Source organism: Coptis chinensis, chromosome 2 (genome assembly GCF_015680905.1).
Source record: "Coptis chinensis isolate HL-2020 chromosome 2, ASM1568090v1, whole genome shotgun sequence".
Taxonomy (NCBI): Eukaryota; Viridiplantae; Streptophyta; class Magnoliopsida; order Ranunculales; family Ranunculaceae; genus Coptis; species Coptis chinensis.
In genome coordinates this window covers 55427685-55446749 of record NC_141457.1, presented here as the reverse complement: position 1 = coordinate 55446749, position 19065 = coordinate 55427685, and the positions used below count along the sequence as shown (strand labels likewise).

Sequence of the window (19065 nt, the reverse complement as noted above, 5' to 3'; positions counted from 1 at the left end):
TTTTCTCGGTTATCATCGCACTCGGTAACATTGTGTTTCTATTTGCCTTTCCCAACTTTTGCTTTTAAGTTCATTGTCATAGTATCAACCTCGATCCCAGTTAACCTTGCTGGTGGCTCCTCTAGCTCTTGAGTTTTATCATAGGTGCTTTCTCTTGTAACATTTCTAGCTTCATCTAACAAAGGCAACCAACGTCTGCTTCTCATGTACACATGCTTACCTCTATTGCGAAGCCAAAAAGAAGCAGTCTTTGGACCACAAGTTGGACAACCAAGTTTTCCTTTAGTCTTACAACCGGAGATATTTCCATAAGCTGGAAGGTCATGTATTGTCCACATCAAAATAGCCCGCATTTTAAACACGTCTTCTTTTGATGCATCTTTTACAATAACCCCTTCATGCCACAAGTCATTCAACTCCTTGACCAATGGTTGCAAAAACACATGAATATCTTTACTTGGCTGTTTTGGACCTTCGATGAGTGCTGTGAGCATGGTGAATTGGGGGTTCATGCACAACCAAGGTGGAAGGTTATAAGTCACACACATCACAGGCCACGAACTATGCAATGAGCTTAATGACCCAAAAGGATTGAAGCCATCAGTTGCTAGCCCCAAACGGACATTTCGAGGCTCGGCAGCAAAATCTGGGTATTGTGTATCAATTAGCTTCCACACCCCAGAGTCAACTGGATGCCCCAAAGTACCTGGAGGGGACTTTCCAGTTGAATGGCAACACATTGCCTTTGCTACCCAATCCACTCTATATAATCTCTTTAACCTATTTGCTAGTGGAAAATATCTTAAGATCTTCGCAGCACCAGACCTGCCCCTTTTTTTTTCTTTCCTCAATGCTTAAAGTTTTAAACCTTGAGACCCTACAAATATGACAAGAAACCTTAGATTTGTAGTCTCCCCAGTATAACATATAATCATTTCTGCACGCATCAATTTTATCATACTTCAATCCTAAATCTTTGATTATCTTATCCGCATGATACATATTTTTTGGTGTGTTATTCCCACTTGGAAGCACCAACTGGAATAGTTGAAGCAATACAGTAAAACTTTGGTCAGTCCACCCATGTGTGATCTTCAAATTAAATGATTTCACTACAAATCTAAGAACGGTGAAGTCCTTATTTCCAGCATACAATTCACTCATCGCCTTACGCAAATTACAACTAAACTTAACATCTTCAAATAAGTCATTTTCATTTTGTTCATTATGCTCTCCCATTAGCGTGTCCAAATTATCACCACCAAGTTCCCCCAACACAGTGTTAAGGGCATTAGCCATGTCCGTTTCATTATATGCATTATCACGAAAACTTGATCCTTGTTCAACATACTGATTTTGTGCTACTTCACTATGCACGAACCACACATTATATGTTTCGTCAAAGCCATGCCTAAAATAATCTACTTTGACGTCATTATGGGTCTTGGCCGGGCCTGGTTTAGGCATTTGCCACATGGACAGGGTATGACCTTTTTATTACGATGGTGTATCTTCGTGAACTCCACAAATTTCTCTAAACCAGCTATAAAACGCTTATCTGGATATTTTAAGGAAATCCAACTCTTATCTATCGATGAAGCGAAAGCATCCATACCACTATATATAACAAAGAAAAGCTAGTATGTAAGAAGCATCAACCAAATCAGATAATTAGGCATCAAATAAATCATTTGCTGCAGGAAAATAAGGGTAGGCAGAATTGGAAAGCATAATCTGAAGGAAAGGGTAACTTTAATTAAGAAAGGTATGCAAAAAGACTCATTAAGAGTTCAGCCATTAAAATGCTAAGTCATCTACAATGCAATGTTAAGCACCTCAAATATATTAAAAATTCCAGGAACAATCACAAGAAAATCATATGAACCAGTTGCTAAAAATCAATTTATATAGACGAAAAATCACGAGACTAGCTTATTTGTAACAAGAAAATATATTTTATTCCGCAAGTTTACGACTAAAAGTCTAAATCACACATTTGTTTGTCACACTTCAAAGATCACCCGTTAAGAAACCATCAATCACCTCACTATATATATACACTAGACCACCTCATTTATAACACAATAGCCAATCTCTCTCTTTGTAATCCCTCTCTTCTCCTTCACTTTTTCTCTTTCAGTCTTTCCCTTCTTTTGAAACTTAACTTTGTTGCTACCAAAAGAAAAGCAAATGGGTGCTCTTGATTACCTCTCTAACTTTTGTACTGTTTCCAGCATTAGCATTATTAGGAAGAAACACAAGCCAATGTAGGTACCGCTTTCAGTACAGCTAGTCCGTCCTTTAAATATGTTTACTTTGTTAGTAATGGACAAAGGATTGGAAGACTTTTGCTCTTATAGCAACTCTCTTTCCTTTTATATGGTTTGCTCTTTGTTTTTGCAGAAAGTTATTACTAAGGCCTTTTTTTTTATTGACAAACAGTGGAGATTAAGGTGAAAATGGACTGTGATGGCTGTGAAAGGAGAGTTAAATCTTATGTTTCTTCCATGAAAGGTTCTATTGCAAAACTTTAAACATATATTTGGTCAATGGAAAGAAACCACTAAAATCAAGAACATAGATTATAACTGAAGCAATAAATTAAAACATGCCAAGGAAAAACAAATAATCGATTTTATTATACTAAACCAAATTAAGAAGTGAGAAGGTTACCACAATTGTAGAGAGAGAAGGTCCTGGTCAATTAAATAATCACTCAAAACTACACAAAATAAGTTGCGGAATACTAGAATGGTAAAACCAAATTACAAACAAAAAGGAAATTTTGTGTTTGAGATTTAAGCTTTGAAAAGTACCGTCTTCAAGCTCACAAAGGAACCGCCGTCTTAAAAAACTTTCTTTTCTTTTAGTACAAAACTTTTGGGGGGAGATTTTTACCTTGCCACCTAAATGTAAGTCGACGGTTTACTGGAATTTGTTTTTGCCTAAATAACAATAGAGCCACCGAGAAGAAATTTGGGATTTTAGGGTTGAATTTTGCTGCATATTAGATCCCCAACAAAACCGTCATTGGTTTGGAATATGTAAAAAGTTGGCTGTGACGGGACTGGGCTTTTTTGCCGACGGATATTGTGCATCAGAAATAGAAGTATGGACTGGATCCGTAGGCATATCTATTTTGGATCCATCCGGAAATGTCTATTTTTTAGTAGTGTAGAGAAGTTCCATGAAGAAAGCCCAAGTTTAATGGAGAAAAAACCCTTAAAAAGCCCAAGTTAACACTGTTAAGTGAAAGTCAAACCGGATTAGAGAGTTGAAGAAAAGTCAACAGAACTTTAAAAGGCTATATCTTTGGACTCAGGCCTCGAAATTAGGCCCATTTTATATCAAAATGACTGGCTCAGAAAGCTCTTTCCAATGGTCTAGGCCTTGACTTGATTAGAGCAGTATAAGTTGGTAAAAATATGTGCTACAGTAACATGATCAGAATTGGAAGTCTTGGATTTAACCAATTGGGTTATGGACTTGATTTATGGGTCCATAACTTAGCCTAAAAGCCCATGCATGAAATTGTAACCTAACCCTCTCCTATATAGAGAGGGTTAAGGCTAAAACAAAGTTGGCTACTCCCCCATTAGTTTAATTAGTGTAATTAGGGTTCTCTCTCTCTCCCTCTATAGTTTAGTTTAGGGTTAGAATTAGTTTATGTTTGTAGCCTCCATTAAACCTTCAATAAAAATACCTTCAAGTTCTTTTATTATGTTTTCCCTTTATTGTTTAAGTAATTTCAGTCCAATGAATCAAAGCTAAACTCCCATTAGAGGGAGGTTAATGAAGCTTTGAGAGGACTTGATTTGTTTAGCATAGATTTGTTGATTAAGGTTTAAAGTTTGGATTTTTCTTGACTTAGAGATAAGAAGAGAAAAATCTAAACTAGAGGATTGTGAGTTTTGCCATGAGAATGGAAAACAAATCTTCCTCTCATGCTAATTTGATTATGACTAGAGATGGTATAATGGAATTAGGGATTATAAAAGTCTAAGATTTATATTTAACCTTTTAGTGAGAATATAAAGATTAGGGTTTCTTAACAATCTATTCTAACACTTTTAGGATTTGAAAAGTAGATTTAATTCTCTCTAGCTCTAACATTCTTTATCTTTGATTCACATCATTATATTGTTAGTTAATTTAGTATAAATTTGTAGTATCATCATAATAGTTAATTTCTTATTCAAATCATTACTCTCATCATTATTCCTTTTGTTTGATTAGTTGAATTCTATTTATGTCTTGATGGTTTATGAGTGGAACGAATCTGTACTCTTTATACATTGCATAATGAATTGAGAGTAGGAATATTAATTTAAGCACTTGTTTATGTAATTGATTATTTGTGTTTACGCATAGATAGTTAGTTTATGTAAATTTGTTATTATCAATAACTCCACGCGAAGGCCAACTCATCTTCGACGAGATTCACAAAGGCGAATGTGGAATTATGCAGGATCTTACAAAGGCGAATGTGGAACCATGCAGGAGCAAGATCCCTGGCCCATAAAGTAATTGCCTAAGGGTATTATTGACTAGGAATGCACATCGAGGCAAAGAAGTATGTCCTCAAATGCCACTAATGTCAAACATTTGGCTATAACCATCTAAGTCCAGCATGGGAGTTGATCAACATAGCCAGTCCCTAGCCTTTCCATATGTTGGGGCCATACATCATGGGACCATTTATCCCACAAAAGAAAACAAGACTCAAATACGTCCTTGCAGCCACAGATTACTTCACCAAATGGGTTGAAGCAATACCGCTTGTTCAAGTCAAGGAAGTCCACGTCATCAATTTCATATGGACCAATATCATCACAAGATTTGGTCTACCCCACAACCTCGTCATGGACAACGGAATCCAATTTGCTGGCACACAACTCAAGGCATTTCTACAAAAATGGTGCATCACTCAAGCATTTTCTACACCTAGATATGCACAAAGTAATGGCCAAGCAGAGGCCACAAACAAATCCATCAAAGAAAATCTCCAAAAGAAATTGGAGAGCAAGAAAAGCCAATAGCCAGAACAACTCGAGAACATCTTATGGGCATACAGAACAACAGCTCGAACCAGTACCAATGAGTCTCCTTTCACACTTTGCTTTGGAACAGAAGCAGTCATACCATCAGAACTTACAATCACAACTACACGTTCTGACATCGTCGAATCAAGAGAAAATGACAACATCTTAGCTAAAGAAGTCAACTTCCTAGAGGAACAAAGGGAAACTGCTGCAATATCCTTAGCTCGGTACCACCAAACAATCCAACGATCTTACAACAAGAAAGTCATCCTAAGGTCTTTCCAAGCTGTCGACCTAGTCCTCAAAAAGACCTTAGCACCAGCCAAGCTTGACCTAACTTAGGAAGGCCTATACATAGTTCACAACGTCATTTTAAATGGAGCTTACTGGATCAAAACTCAACTCGGTGATATGCTTCCCCGACCTTGGAATACAGCTCTACTCAAGCATTTTTACCAGTAATTTGTCTCCAGATGTATCAATTAATATGAATAAAATTCCATCAGCATTTCGGGTATAATTGTTATCCTTGCATTACATGAGAAACACGCATCTTGCACTTGCTACCCAATCTGGGACATCAAAGTATCAGGTCTTACACTAACGCTAGAGTTAAGCACGACTCAACTATAGTTACCATGCAGTGGTTAATTATCAATTAAATCCAATCCACGGTCCCCCAAAAGGACCACAAATCAACTTAACACCAACGCCAGGGTTAAGCATGATTCAACTGTAATTATCATGCAAAAGCTAATTATCAGTCAAATACAAACCCAGAGACCCCCAAAAGGACCCCAAGTCAACTTAAGGCCTTTGAAAGGGTTAAGTTTGGCTCAACTATAATTACCACTCAAAGGCTAATTATCAGTCAAAAATCAATAAGAAGTTCCCCTAAAAGGAACGACTCAATCAATACACACATCTAAGGACACGAGAAAACCTAGGTGCCAACCACGCACATCTATCAAGTCGTACACAGGCACTTACGGCCTACAAGCATCAGATGATCTAACAAAGTTCAATAGGTCGTTGAGTTTACTACTATACAACACAGGTCGTCAAATAACAAATCAAAAAGAATGGAAGCAATCACATTCATGCAAAATTCAAAGACATTCCCAATTCAAAACAAGTAAGTAATTTAAATATTTTTTACTTCTTAAAAATTTTGTTAGATGCTAGAGGCCCCCAGGTTATCCTGAGAAAACGACCTCAGCATCCCCATAAAAAATAAAAGTATCAGTATCAATAGCAAAAAGGCAATATTATTCAAACACTTCATCCATCATCAAAATTACAAGAAGAGCACAATCAGTTGATGCAAGGAAGATTCTCCACATTTAAAGGGTCTAGTTGGCAGCCCTCTTCACCAATAGAGCTGCTAGCCGGATCACCACTTGCAAATAAGATTTCGTGGAAACATCTTCATCAATGAAAGCAGAGCAATACCGGTCGGGTTGGTAGATCAGATCGTCTACTAGCATCTGTAACAATACTTTTCATAGTTACTGTTGCAGCCCCACTTTCAACCGATCTTTTGAGGGTTTTATACTTACGTTCTAGCCCCATGTAATCATCCACCAGAACGTAGACATCACCACTCTCTACCAAGTCGACTAGGTTGTTGTATTCATTCTGAACTCACTCAACAATGACCTACACATTTTTACACTCAGCAACCCAATGCCCTACCTCCACCTTTGAAACGTCAAGAGACGGCTGCAACAAGGCTACCCTCCCAAATCTCCCCGACCTCCCCCCCGAGCCCTCATAACTTCCAAAGCCCGTCCACCTCTTGTACAACCAACAACTTGTCATAGGCCTCCTTGGCAACTTCCAGCTCCTTCATGTATAGGTCGGAGATAGTTGCCATCTCCCTTAGCTTCCTATACAGGGCCAAGACCTAACAACCAACAAAATAAGTCAAAAAGCAATAAATCAAAGCACAAAACAAAAGCTCAAATCAGAAGGATACTTACAAAGTAGATGGAGCAATCCATATCTTTCAGGTTCCCCTCCAAATCCTTCCCAGTCTCCAACTGGTGCCTATCCCCATCCAGGGCAATACTCTCTAGCAGCCCATTCGTAACTAGTGAAGACTTGAAACTGCAGTCCTTATTCTTCACTAGCTTCGTCAACCTACTCACGGGGTCGTAGTAGGTGACCGTTCTATCCAGAATGTCAGAAACACCACTCTTGTCACCTGGGGCCGCACTCCCCGACCCCTTGCACTTCTGGCCAGCTGGCTCAGTCTCACTAGCCTTCTTCTTGCCCCGGGCATCAGCCAGCCCAACATCCACCGCTAGCTCCTTCAGGTTCATCCTCTTTAAAGGAGCCCGACCTGATGAGGTTAGGTTAGCCTAGATTTGGAAGGTCTAGGTGATTCTCGGAATGTGGTGATTGGGTGTGTTTGAGTTTAAGATGTTTGGAGTACTAATAGAAGTCTGTTTTGTTTAAGGTGATGGCTGGAGATGACAATGACGTTACTGGTACTGGAAGTAATACCATATCTGCTGATTTGGGAGTAATATTAACTCAGTTGGTGCAAACTATTCAGAGGGGTCAACATGCTAATCTAGGGGATCCTTTTGCTAGGAGAAACAAGGATTTTGCAACGTTAGGAGGTCAGAAGTTCAAGGGAGAGAAAGGGGCCATTGATGCTGAGAAATGGGTTACTATGTGTGAGTCCGTGTTTGCTAAGATGCAACTCACTGAGGTGCAGAAGCAGGAGTTGGCTTCTCACCAGTTGGAGGGGTCAGCTTTATTTTGGTGGAGGTCTATCAAGGATAATGTGGATGTGGGACCTATGACTTGGGAAGATTTCTAGGTAAGATTTGAGGGAAGATTTGTTCCTAATGCTGTTAAGGAGCAATTAACTGAGGAATTCTACCTTCCATCGAACCAGGTCGTTCCTCAGACTTAGTTTGAGTCCTCTTCACCCCTTTAAGCTCTACCACCTCAAAACGCCTCTTCAGCTGAGGCCTGTGAAAGGGGGCGGGAGCATCACCAACACCCCCAGAACTCCCACCACCATGACCTCCCCTATCACTCTTACCTCTCTCCCCAGCTCGTCTTGACACAGGACGGCTATCAGAGCCTCCTCCAGAAGTTCTCACTCCAGAAATAGGTGCTCTCATTTGGTTCTCTCTCTTTATCTCAGTATCCGAGCTAGAATCAGAGATATCAAATACAAGCTTTCGAGCCCTTTTCTTCTGCTCAACCTTATTTCGGTTGATCTTCTCTTCTCCACGCTTCTTGAAGTAATGTGCAACCTCCCCTAAGACAGCTCGTTTCTCCTCCCAACTCAAACAAGCAAACTTTTCTATAGCCCCAACACTCGTACGCCAACGAATAACAACCTCTACAAAAACAAAATAAAGTGGTCAAAACATTCAAAATATCAACTACCATATATACACTACGACCTATAACATAACGACCTACCATCCCACTTTATAGAGCAATTATCCAACGCCCAGTCAAAAGGACTATAATTACCCACAACCAATAACGGCCTACGCCCCCAATCATCCTTACTCACCCCCACAATCACAGCAGATTTCCCCTTCACCACCTGTAAACTAAAGTTCATTGCAGACGACCTCTTCACAAAGAAATGCTCTAGCATATCTGATAAGCAGATGTTATAACCCCTCTCATTCAACAAATCCAACACATGGAAAACCCTCCAACTATTCCCTACGAACTGACAAGGTGCTTTTCCACAAAAATTCAAAACCTCCCCAGTAAGACGGGAGAATGACAATCTCATCCCAGCCTTCAGTTGACCATAACAAACCACAACACCCCCATCCCGAGGAACGTAATCCATGCCAAACACATTCCTCTCTCCACCTAGGTCGTAGACAGTCAGGTTGGAGTCTACCCAACCAAACTCCTCCCTCAAAGCAGCAGTACAACCTACCAACCTAGACCCCACCTCCTCAGCCATCGTCTCCAATGAGGAAGACAATGAAGCCTCACCTCCACTGCGAGACCTAACACAACCATCTTCATCACTCACAGTTCTCTCTCTCCACTGATCCAACTCAACTTCCCCACTCAAACTATCATTGGTAATAGATATTACGAAAGCAAAAAGAAAACAAAAGATCAAATTTTTTAGATCGAAAGAACGCACCTGAAGACGAAAAGACGAGAAGTTTTTGGTTTTCTTTTTCTCAGCTTTTTTCTTCACTTGTGTTGGTAGAATGAGAAATGAGAAGCCTTCACACGCAAAAACCCTTCAGTTGCACAAATCTTGAAAACTGACAAAACGTTTTGCCTTCCCACAAAAAGCAATCATAATTTCGCCCACAAACCGCCACGATTTGGGCCCATGGACCAAGTCCAACAGTTCCTGCACATTTTCCAAAACCAAACGAACCAGCTGTATGACACGTGTTTGAAAGCTTTACTTTATCTTTTCTTTTCACACCGCAACTGTCCAAAGAATAAATAAAATAAAATGGGCTGTGTAAGTACCTTTCGTTCTATATTCATATCACTACAGCACACATGTCCACACACCAGGTCGTACCTTCACAGCTCGTACATCACCAGCTTGTACTAAGCCATCAGGACGTAACAACGACCCAGACTTAGGTTGTACCAAACAGCGGATACAACCATATATGGAAGCGAATGATCAACCGCGATCCTAGAGCTCAGTCACTGCACCAATCAAGGAGACATTTACTTTGTAACATTAGGAGTAATGACGAATCATCAAGATAGCACAAAATATGGATCTACACTTTACAACAGCCTGGAGCAAATAAGAAAAGTCAACTCAAACATCTATAAGTAGAAAGAGATGAACTACGTAATGCTTGATTCAAGTTTATCGAAGAAACTTGATACGTAGGCAACTCTTGTCCCAAGAAAGAGTGCAATCATTCCCTACCAACCACAACATCAGGTCGTAGACCGAAAATATTACACCTTTACAACAACATTTGGGATTGATTCCACACTCTCACAAAAGATGGATATGTAGACATTTTCTCCATATAGAAGAACAACAGCCCCAACCAGCATCCAAACACCTTCCCCTCTCAATCACAACTACTACTCACTAATTTTGGTGTAATCCACAAAATCAACACTTCCCTTTCCAAAGCCTCATGCTCTATCCACTCTTGGTGTAATGTTAAGTCTAATCCCTAATTAAGGATAAAATTTGACATTTACAATGACTTATTAAATAATCGTTCAACAATCTAATGAATCTATAAGAAAAGTATGTTTATATATTGGGACCATAAACAAGAGTGAGAGTTTGTTATACCAAAATTTTGCTAAAAATTGGTGATTTCTGTTTTACCATATATTAGAATGTGGGAAGCAGGAGCCTAGTTTATTGTCATTATTTTTTATTTTTTAGGTAAATGGAACCTAGCTTATGGTCGTTGTAAACTTGTAACTGGTAACTAAAAATTGGAAAATTATGTAAGAAACGTTGAGTAGGAAATATTGGGTGAGAGTATGTCATTTTTATGAACCTAATTAAGTTGTATACCTAATAGTACGTATTAGTTCTCACACAGTAGCCCTACAAGGTTGTCTCACACTAATAATTTTAGTGCTTCAGATGTGACTTTTACAGCTTAGTAAGGACACTAAGGAGCATCTTAGGCAGAACACGAAAGAAACTCTGATGACTGAAATTTCTCAAGACATTATACTTTTGAATCATATTTAGAGTCTTTGTTATTAAAAATCAGAGCAATACGTCTTTGTAATTCTGAATGGACTCAACTAATGTGCTTAGACAACCTTGTAGGGCTACTGTGTGAGAACTCAAAAGTGAGCGTGTCATCATTGGCACTCCACAAGAAATGCTTAGTCGATTCCCTTTTATGATCCAATAATGTGGATCACATTCATGATTGTGGATCTTCGCAATCAAAAGTGTTCGCACTTGCGGACCAGTGATCTGAAGCGGCCTTCCCTTGCTGAAATGGCGATAGAGCCCTCCATCGGCATGTGTTCATACGAACTTTGGAATTCATAGTCTCGTCTAGGACCAACGCAGAATCACGTCTTTTGACAATTGAAAGGAGGCCAGAGTATCATTAGTCTGTCATGCGTGGATGTAAAATTCTACCACTTTTTGATAGAGGGCCCTCCAAGTTGGCTCCAACCTTCGAAGTATTTAATCCGCCCATCAAGTGCCGAACAGCGTAATTTTTTTTCAGCTTTCTTTATTTTTAAGTAAAACTTCCGTGTATCTAATTTATTGGCAAATAAATACCAATTTCCGTTGCAACATCTTTTTGCCCCACTTTACGTGTTGCACGATGTAATTTTCATGTAACAAAAAATTGTAGTAACAGGTGACGGATTTGAAGAATTTAAAAGAACTGGTGCCTAACACAGATCGCATACTAGTTACTGCCTTACATACTAGTCTATCGTAATATATGTGTAGAGCTCGGAGCACACCCTACAGATCGAATTTGGGCAGGGAGCAAGAGCCACCAATGACCACCAACCTAACTAGGGGCTATATTGTCAGGTATGCTAGGTGTATATTGCACTCATCAGAAAATCTTAAATGACCAAATTGATTTGCTTAGGTGGGTTAATGAGAATTTGAATATAAGATTTTTAAGTACATACCTTGTCCACCATGCGCATTCCAATTGGAAAAAGTTAACGCACTCTCACATAATATAAGTCCTTCTCGTTTGCTAGTGCAGGGACTTTGACAAGCGTATGTCAGACTAAAATCTACGGACAAGTGTTGATGTAGTTGGAAAACTTCCATAATCAGAGTGGTGTGTCATGCTTATTGAGCCCCACCCCCACACAAGAAGAATATGATTTATAGGGGTGAATCATGAACCTAAATTACCTTTTTTCCTGTTTATTGGGTTTTTCTCACAATCATTCAGCTATAAATAGACAAGGTACATACCCTACCTCAATGCACCCATCCTTAAGTTCTCTCCCTCATCACTCACTCACTCACTCACTCATTGTTGTGTAGAAGAAGATTAAGATGAAGGTATCCTACATGACTATTTTATTCGCGCTCTTCTTAATAATGAGCTTCGCAAATCTCTCCATGGCAGCTACCTGTGATGCAACTCAGCTGAGCCCTTGCTTGGGTGCTATTACGTCCGGAAGTCCCCCATCTCCAGCATGTTGTACTAGATTGAAAAGCCAGAGATCATGCCTTTGCCAGTACTTGAAAAATCCTAACCTGAGCAGGTTTGTCAATACTCCCAACGCTCGACGAGTTGGTAGCAGATGTGGTGTACCTTATCCCAGATGCTAGACTCGACAAGGAGGGTGCACATGCATATTATATTTTGGAGTGAACATAACAAGAACAGTAATGTTGGTGGATCCTACGTTGTCAGTACCGTCTTTTTATTTCCTTTTCAACTCTCTGTCTAGCCATATGCCTATGTTGAAGTTTGCACAAAGGCTCCGATGAAATGAAATCTGTGATTTGAGCAAAAAAATAAAAATAAAATCTGTGCCTTAATATATATATAATAAAAAGTTACTTATAGAAGGTCTGTTATCAAATTGCAAACCCTTTATACTTGACTACTCATGTGTCAAATGGAATTTTTGTGATTCTGAGATTTGCTCTATGAAATAGGTGTCAATATCTTGTTTGTATCAAGGTATTGGATCTAAAGGAATGAGATCCTAGACACCTAGTACTTGAATCCAATGCGACATCATCAGCTCAAACAGAATGACAAAACTTTAACGCTTTTCGCACGTGAACTATTCAAATTATGTATGTTCCCGTGTACTTAATACCATTGTTATTAATTGGGGAACCCTGATCAACAAATTAACAAATGCTTTCCAATTTGCAAAGAAGTGGCCTTACATTTTGCTCAAAGAGGAGGATTTAAGTCCGAGTTTTCAGGTCTTTCGGTACTGGTCCTAACACTTAGCCTAACCAATGCTTAAAAGTCTGTGATGACAAAATAGGCAGTGACGAAAATTAGGCTTCATGACGAAAATTGAACCTAACCAATGCTCAAAAGACCGGTTGATGAAGTGATGATCAAATCAGGGAAATTGCTCATGACCTCTGGAAACCCAAGGGAGACTTGGTTTTTACTCCAGTAGGGAAGGGGTACTTGTTCATTCGTTTCTCAAATGCTGAAGATCTTAATGGAGTGTGGGCTGGTGGCTCATGGAATTTCAACAACACTCCTCTTCGGCTCTCTCCATGGACACCAAATTTCAATCCCGACAGCCAAAAACAAACTCATACTCTTGTTTGGATTCTCGTTTTCCAGGTTTGGGGCAAGAATACTGGGATCCAGAAGTGCTAATGCCCATTGCGAAAGGCCTTGGCGGTCCAGTGCAAGTCAATGAAAAAACCATTAAGAGAGAATATGGATACTATGCAAGGGTCCTCATCGACATTGACCTCTCAAAGCCAACTCCGGATCAAATTCATGTCACCAGCCCATGGAGGAAGAAAGAATCGGAGGAATAGAAACAAGCAAAAGGATACAAATGCAGCAGAAAGCTCTAAAGCCGCATGGGTCCAAAAGACAATGCCAACTCAGGTGGAAATAGGCACGAACAGGTTTCAAGTGCTTTCCGATGACTCCGAACCGGTGTTTGTTGACAGCACTGAAGAAAGAGTTACTGGAGCCAACATAACAGAGATAGTCGATGTAGCCCCAACACAAAAGGAAGCTAATTTGGGATCAATTGAAGTTGTCGCTGCTGAAACAGTTGAGAAAATTGTGGAGTCTATTGCCATAGATGAACCATATGAGGCTGTTGTTAATAACAACTCAGTTGCCCATAGTTTTGCCTTGCCCACTCATGTCGAGAAAAATGTTTTAGGATTCCGACAAGTTGAAGGACTTTCTACAGCTGCAAATGGAGAAGCTTTCTTCAATGCTGTCGCTGAGGAACCGATAGAAACAGGGTTAGCAAGGGTTACAACTACTGCAACTGTGGAGGAGATAACTATTGATAGTTCTCTTATGGTTGCCCATGACACTCCACAGGCAATTTTGTTAGGTAGCCCATCAAGAGTTATCAGATTTGGTAACCATGCGGAGAATGACATTGTTATTTCATCTACCTCTCTTTCTGAGCGGGAAGTGGATGCAAATACACCAAGTATTCCTACAAATTGAAGCTGAATGTTTGCTGAACTCCCCGATTTGGGCTGATCAAACTGAAAGGGAAAAATGGCAGGAGGGGGTCAAAATAAAAGAAAAGGTAAGCCCAACAGGGAAGAGATGGGTCTCATTCCTCTTCCACCCAGGGCTAGAAACACTCCAACAAGATTTAAATGAATTTCTCAATGAAAGTTATCTTTTGGAATATTAGGGGTGTTAGGAAGGAAAAAGCAGTAGAAAGACTAAGAGATTTTGTCAAATCTCATAGACCAAATATTTTGTGTCTTGCTAAGCCTTTGATCAAGCCCGACACTTTTGCTCTCAAACAAAATGGTTTAGAATATTTTGAAGAAGCCATTACTCATAATGACTCTGACACAAGACTTATTGGTAACATATGGATTCTCTCTCGAAAGGGTATCACTGTTCAAAAGTTTCACTCATATGAACAATAGGTCACAGTTCTAGTTAATAACTCTGTCATTACTGTCATTCATGCTAGTAATCTTATTAGCATTAGAAGAAGACTATGGAGGGAACTCAGCACTACAACCACCGCTCTGCCCTGGCTTGCAATTGGAGATTTCAATGCCGTGTTAAGATGCTCAGAAAAAAAAGGTGGTAGAAGGCCTAACAACACATCAATGGAAGACTTTTTTTACTATGTTAACCAATGCGGTCTCACGGAGATCAGTTTCGAAGGAAATGAGTTTACTTGGAGCAATAATCAGTTCGGGAAGAAACGAATGTGTAGCAGGATTGATAGAGCCTTCTATAATCATGCTTGGATTCACAAGTATGATGGTTGGAAGTATAGGTTCCTTTGTAGAGTTGGATCTGACCATTCACCCTTATGTGGAACCTACTCCTCAATTCCAAAGCCCAAAAACATTCCTTTCAGATTTAACAAGTGCTGGATTGAGCATCAATCTTTCGTGGACCTTGTAAGGAATAGTTGGCAGCAGTTAGTGGTAGGAGCTCCTCTTTTCAAGGTTATCAAGAAACTACATAATCTTAAGAAGGAACTCAAGAGATGGAATTATGAAGTCTATGGCCATGTTGAAGTTAATGTGCATGAAGAAAGCAGAATTAGATTTGCTTAATGCATAGACACTCTCAGATTTGAACATAGAGGATGACTCTTCGGTGAATGAAGTGATGAATAAGGAATTGGAGTTGAAGATAGCTCTTCAAAACAAGGCTTCCTTTTGGAGGAAGAAAAGCAGACAAAAGACGACCGGAACACCATATATTTTCATACCATCCACAAAATGCGAGTGGGAGCTGCACTTATTTCTGAACTCACTAATGACAATGGAGCCCTCCTTACCACACAAGATAGCATCAAAGAACATGTGGTGGATCACTACCATCATAAGTTCCAAGCCGTACAATTACACAAAGATGAGCAACTCCTGGATTTGATTCCTCAAGTGCTCACTACCGATGACAACTTGATGCTGATAAGGATTCTTGACTTCTTGGAGATAGAAAAGGCAATCTTCCTCATGAAATCGGTAGTGCTCCTGGGCCCGATGGCTTCCAGGGCCATTTCTATCATCATTGCTGGAGCATTATTAGGTACGATGTATGTTTTGTTGTACAATCGTTCTTTAAAGATGTTACTACACCAGAATGGTAAATTTGTAACAGACCAAATTTTTCATTACTAACGGATATATTCGTAAGCAGTGTTGTCACGGATATAAGCGTTAGAGATCAGGTTATCCGTCACTTTATTTCTTTTTATTCTTTAAATTATTTTATAAACTTTTTCTTATATAACCTAAGGTTAATACGTTAGAAAACACTGAGAGTATAACGAATTCTGTAGTGCACTGGTCACACCGATAGTTTACTTGCTCAACGTCCCCAGTTCGATTCTGGGCAGCAACCCCAGCTGTTTTTTTGTGACCAAAAACATAAGATAAATTTAAGTGAGGATCAAAATTCCACATTCTCGTCTACCTCTTTTTTTTTTGATGGTTCGTCTATCTCGATCTCTTCAATTCTCTTTCAAACTTGTGTTTCCCATCTTCACACAAATCAAAGCCTTTGTAATCTTTACCATTTTTCGTCGCCATCCAAAATCCCCCTTTCTATGCATTGCTTCACTTCAACAAAGCAACCTAAAAAACTCAACTTTCCCCTTTCTGTTGCTGAAGCCGCCCAATTAACCCTAGATTTGGATGAATAATTATCATTTGCTATCATAGGGATAACTTCTGAACTGAAGAAGAATCGTTCAAAACCCCTATGTTTTTCTCAATTATCAAACACTCATCTCATTTTTTTTAAATTTTTTTTTGTGGTGGCACGTTCGAAGGTAGAAGAAGACAGCGCCCATCTCTGGGTTAATCAAGGGAATCTTCACCGGGTATTCTAAGTTTAACTCTGAGGTAAAAGTTTAAATATATGTTGGTTTAATACTTAATAGCGGGGGTTACTTTGTTGATTGAACTAAGCTAAGTAGCCTATTCAAATAAATTGGATCCATGTTCACTTCTGGCCATGTAGAACCTGACACATCTGTCATTGAATGGCTAAAATTTTTACTCACTGAAAATTTTATATTTTTGTTGTAGGACACATATGCAACTCGTTTTGCTTTCTTCATTCTTTCCTATTTTGATTTTGATTTTTGGGACTGAAGTAGTGTACGAAGATCAGGTAACTTCCTTTCAATATACGCAACTGCTTGGTTCCTCTTTGATTTATATGTCAATTTCATTAGCAATTTATATGTATTTATTCCTTTGCAGCTAATTTTTGTCTAGTTTACTTGATTACACATCGACATGTAGTTGTAATTTGTAAGTTGTAACTAATTAGTCCTATGCCTGTATGGTCATGAAATCAGTTCCATACAAAATTGGACCATGCTTTAAGATCATTGTTTATGATTTTTCAGCAATTTTATTTAATTTAATGCTTATTGCAATGACTCAATAACAAGTTGCTAGCAATTGCCAAGATTGAGATTTGAAATTCAAGTAATTTAGACATCGAGTGCCTTATTAGTGTGAACGCAGCTCGAGTAGTGTGCGGTAATGGCTCAGTCGTGTCTGCTTTCATTTTTGGTACACAGACAACTTAGGAGCGACTTGACCGTATGCCACTAGTTTGTCAGTGAACTATGTCTATGGACCATGTTAGTATGTTACTAGCTAGTCTGGTATTCTGCCATGAATTTAGCAAGTAACGGGGTTATATCACTGTCTGGAGACTGTAGTCAATTTCATTTAGCAAGTAACGGGTTTGTATCAATGTCAGTTTCAAGAGTTTCACTAGTTAGTTTTATTTACAATTTGAGTACTTGATATTCCATCATTATGTACTGTTCCTTTTGGTATTCATTTATTATGAGCTTTATATAGAATGCGATTGCTTTGAAAGAGAGTCCAAGTTGGGAGCTCGGCAGTCCGATTGTGTGTAAAAAAAGATGTAATAGTAAAGAGTTACCAGACTCACGTTCCTGCCTTTTTCAACACTCTCTATATAAAGGCTTTTCCAGCCTGAAGAAGGAACATAATAACATACCTTAAGAACAATCCCCTTATATATCTATTTTATGTGTGACGACCAAATTCGTCCAGTTACAAAGAACCATGTTGGGATTGAGTTGAGCCCTTCCTAGAGGCGCAGTGCGCGCAAGACACTAGTACAAAGCGAGTCGTTAGATAGTGCTAGCAACTTCCTCTGCCGTTGATAGCTACTTCCGAGAACATTGCTAGATTTTTCTTTTTCTCTTAAGGTAGGTTTCCTTCTCGCAATCGAAGTCGGCTACCGGATTCTCGCTATATCCGAACCGAGGATGGCACTTCGATATTTTTTAGGACTTCCATGCTTCCTTATTGGCTGCTCTTTAGGGGATGAATCCATATCTTATAATAAATCCGTTACTTTCTTATTTGAGCTAGGCTGCTTTGCTACAAATGCTTGTTTGCCGAAATGCGTGCCCCTTAAATAAAATAAGCACTCTTAGTAAGCAACTTGCGGTGCTTCCCACTATGATTGATTGATGTCTTTCCTTCTTCAGTTTGCTTTCTCTCTGTGGTGCTTTCCAATGGTGATTGGTTAGAAAATAAATCAGTAAACCCTTGCCTCGCCACAAACATCAAACCGGAAATAGAAGCTAAAGCTTACCTTGTGCTTTACCTCCGCCCTGGATCGCCGGATAGCCTCTCTCATTTATGTAACTTGACCCCCGCCCCAGAACATGAACTGCCATAACCTACTAGTGATCCCGTAACTGTTGTTGATACTTGTGAGTCAACCAGCCTTCAAAGGAAAGAGGCACAAAACGTTTAGTGATCACAGAAGGGTACTGTAGAGAGAGTCTCTTCCTGATGTGAGATTGCCTGCTTGCTTCAGGGGAAAGAATTTGAGTGCTGATGTAGTAAACCACCTCATTCTCTTGGTATGCCCCAAATAGGGTAGATTGATAGACCTGTTTAGCACTTGTGTGAAGGATTGACAATGAATCCATTCAAAGGGTTGAGCTTCTGGGTTCTTTAACATACGGTTTCCCCGTGAAAAGATCTTCTCCCTCCTCCGGATCTCTCATAAGCCCGGAACCTCGGATCGTCTCGTGCTTGAATACATCCAAGTGAGTATGATTCCCTGGGTTGTGTATGCATGCCTTGTGAGCCAGTTGAACAAGTAGGCATCTTCCTAAACCAGTTGACAGTGGCGGGCTCACTTTGCCTATCTCTCAAGCCATAGGCCTTGCTCTATCAATCAATATACAATAACTTACACTACAATAACTTGTTATGAATGATTCCTTACACTACAATAACTTGTTATGTTAGTGTGTGTGCCTCTAATATTTGTTTTTCTTTCTCTTATTTCATTCCTGAAGAGGATGAAGAATTGGCACACTGACTAATTTCCTT

At 39.4% G+C, this 19065-nt stretch overlaps 2 protein-coding genes across 2 annotated transcripts; both read left to right on the top strand.

The window, feature by feature from the left end:
- The first annotated feature begins 11962 nt into the window (after positions 1 to 11962).
- LOC147516685 (non-specific lipid-transfer protein 2-like) lies at positions 11963 to 12573 on the top strand. The gene has a single exon (XM_086589180.1). It carries the CDS (start codon positions 12052 to 12054, stop codon positions 12328 to 12330), a length of 279 nt encoding a protein of 92 aa, XP_086445306.1. The 5' UTR covers positions 11963 to 12051; the 3' UTR covers positions 12331 to 12573.
- Positions 12574 to 14811: 2238 nt separating this feature from the next.
- LOC147516684 (uncharacterized) lies at positions 14812 to 15270 on the top strand. Its single transcript, XM_086593350.1, has one exon. The coding sequence runs from the start codon at positions 14812 to 14814 to the stop codon at positions 15268 to 15270; it is 459 nt and encodes a 152-aa protein (XP_086449476.1).
- The last annotated feature ends 3795 nt before the right edge of the window (positions 15271 to 19065 follow it).

What these genes read in the sequence shown, in the direction of transcription:
- LOC147516685 (XM_086589180.1), top strand. Translation starts at nt 12,052, where the DNA reads ATGAAGGTATCCTACATGACTATTTTATTCGCGCTCTTCTTAATAATG.
- LOC147516684 (XM_086593350.1), top strand. Translation starts at nt 14,812, where the DNA reads ATGGAAGACTTTTTTTACTATGTTAACCAATGCGGTCTCACGGAGATC.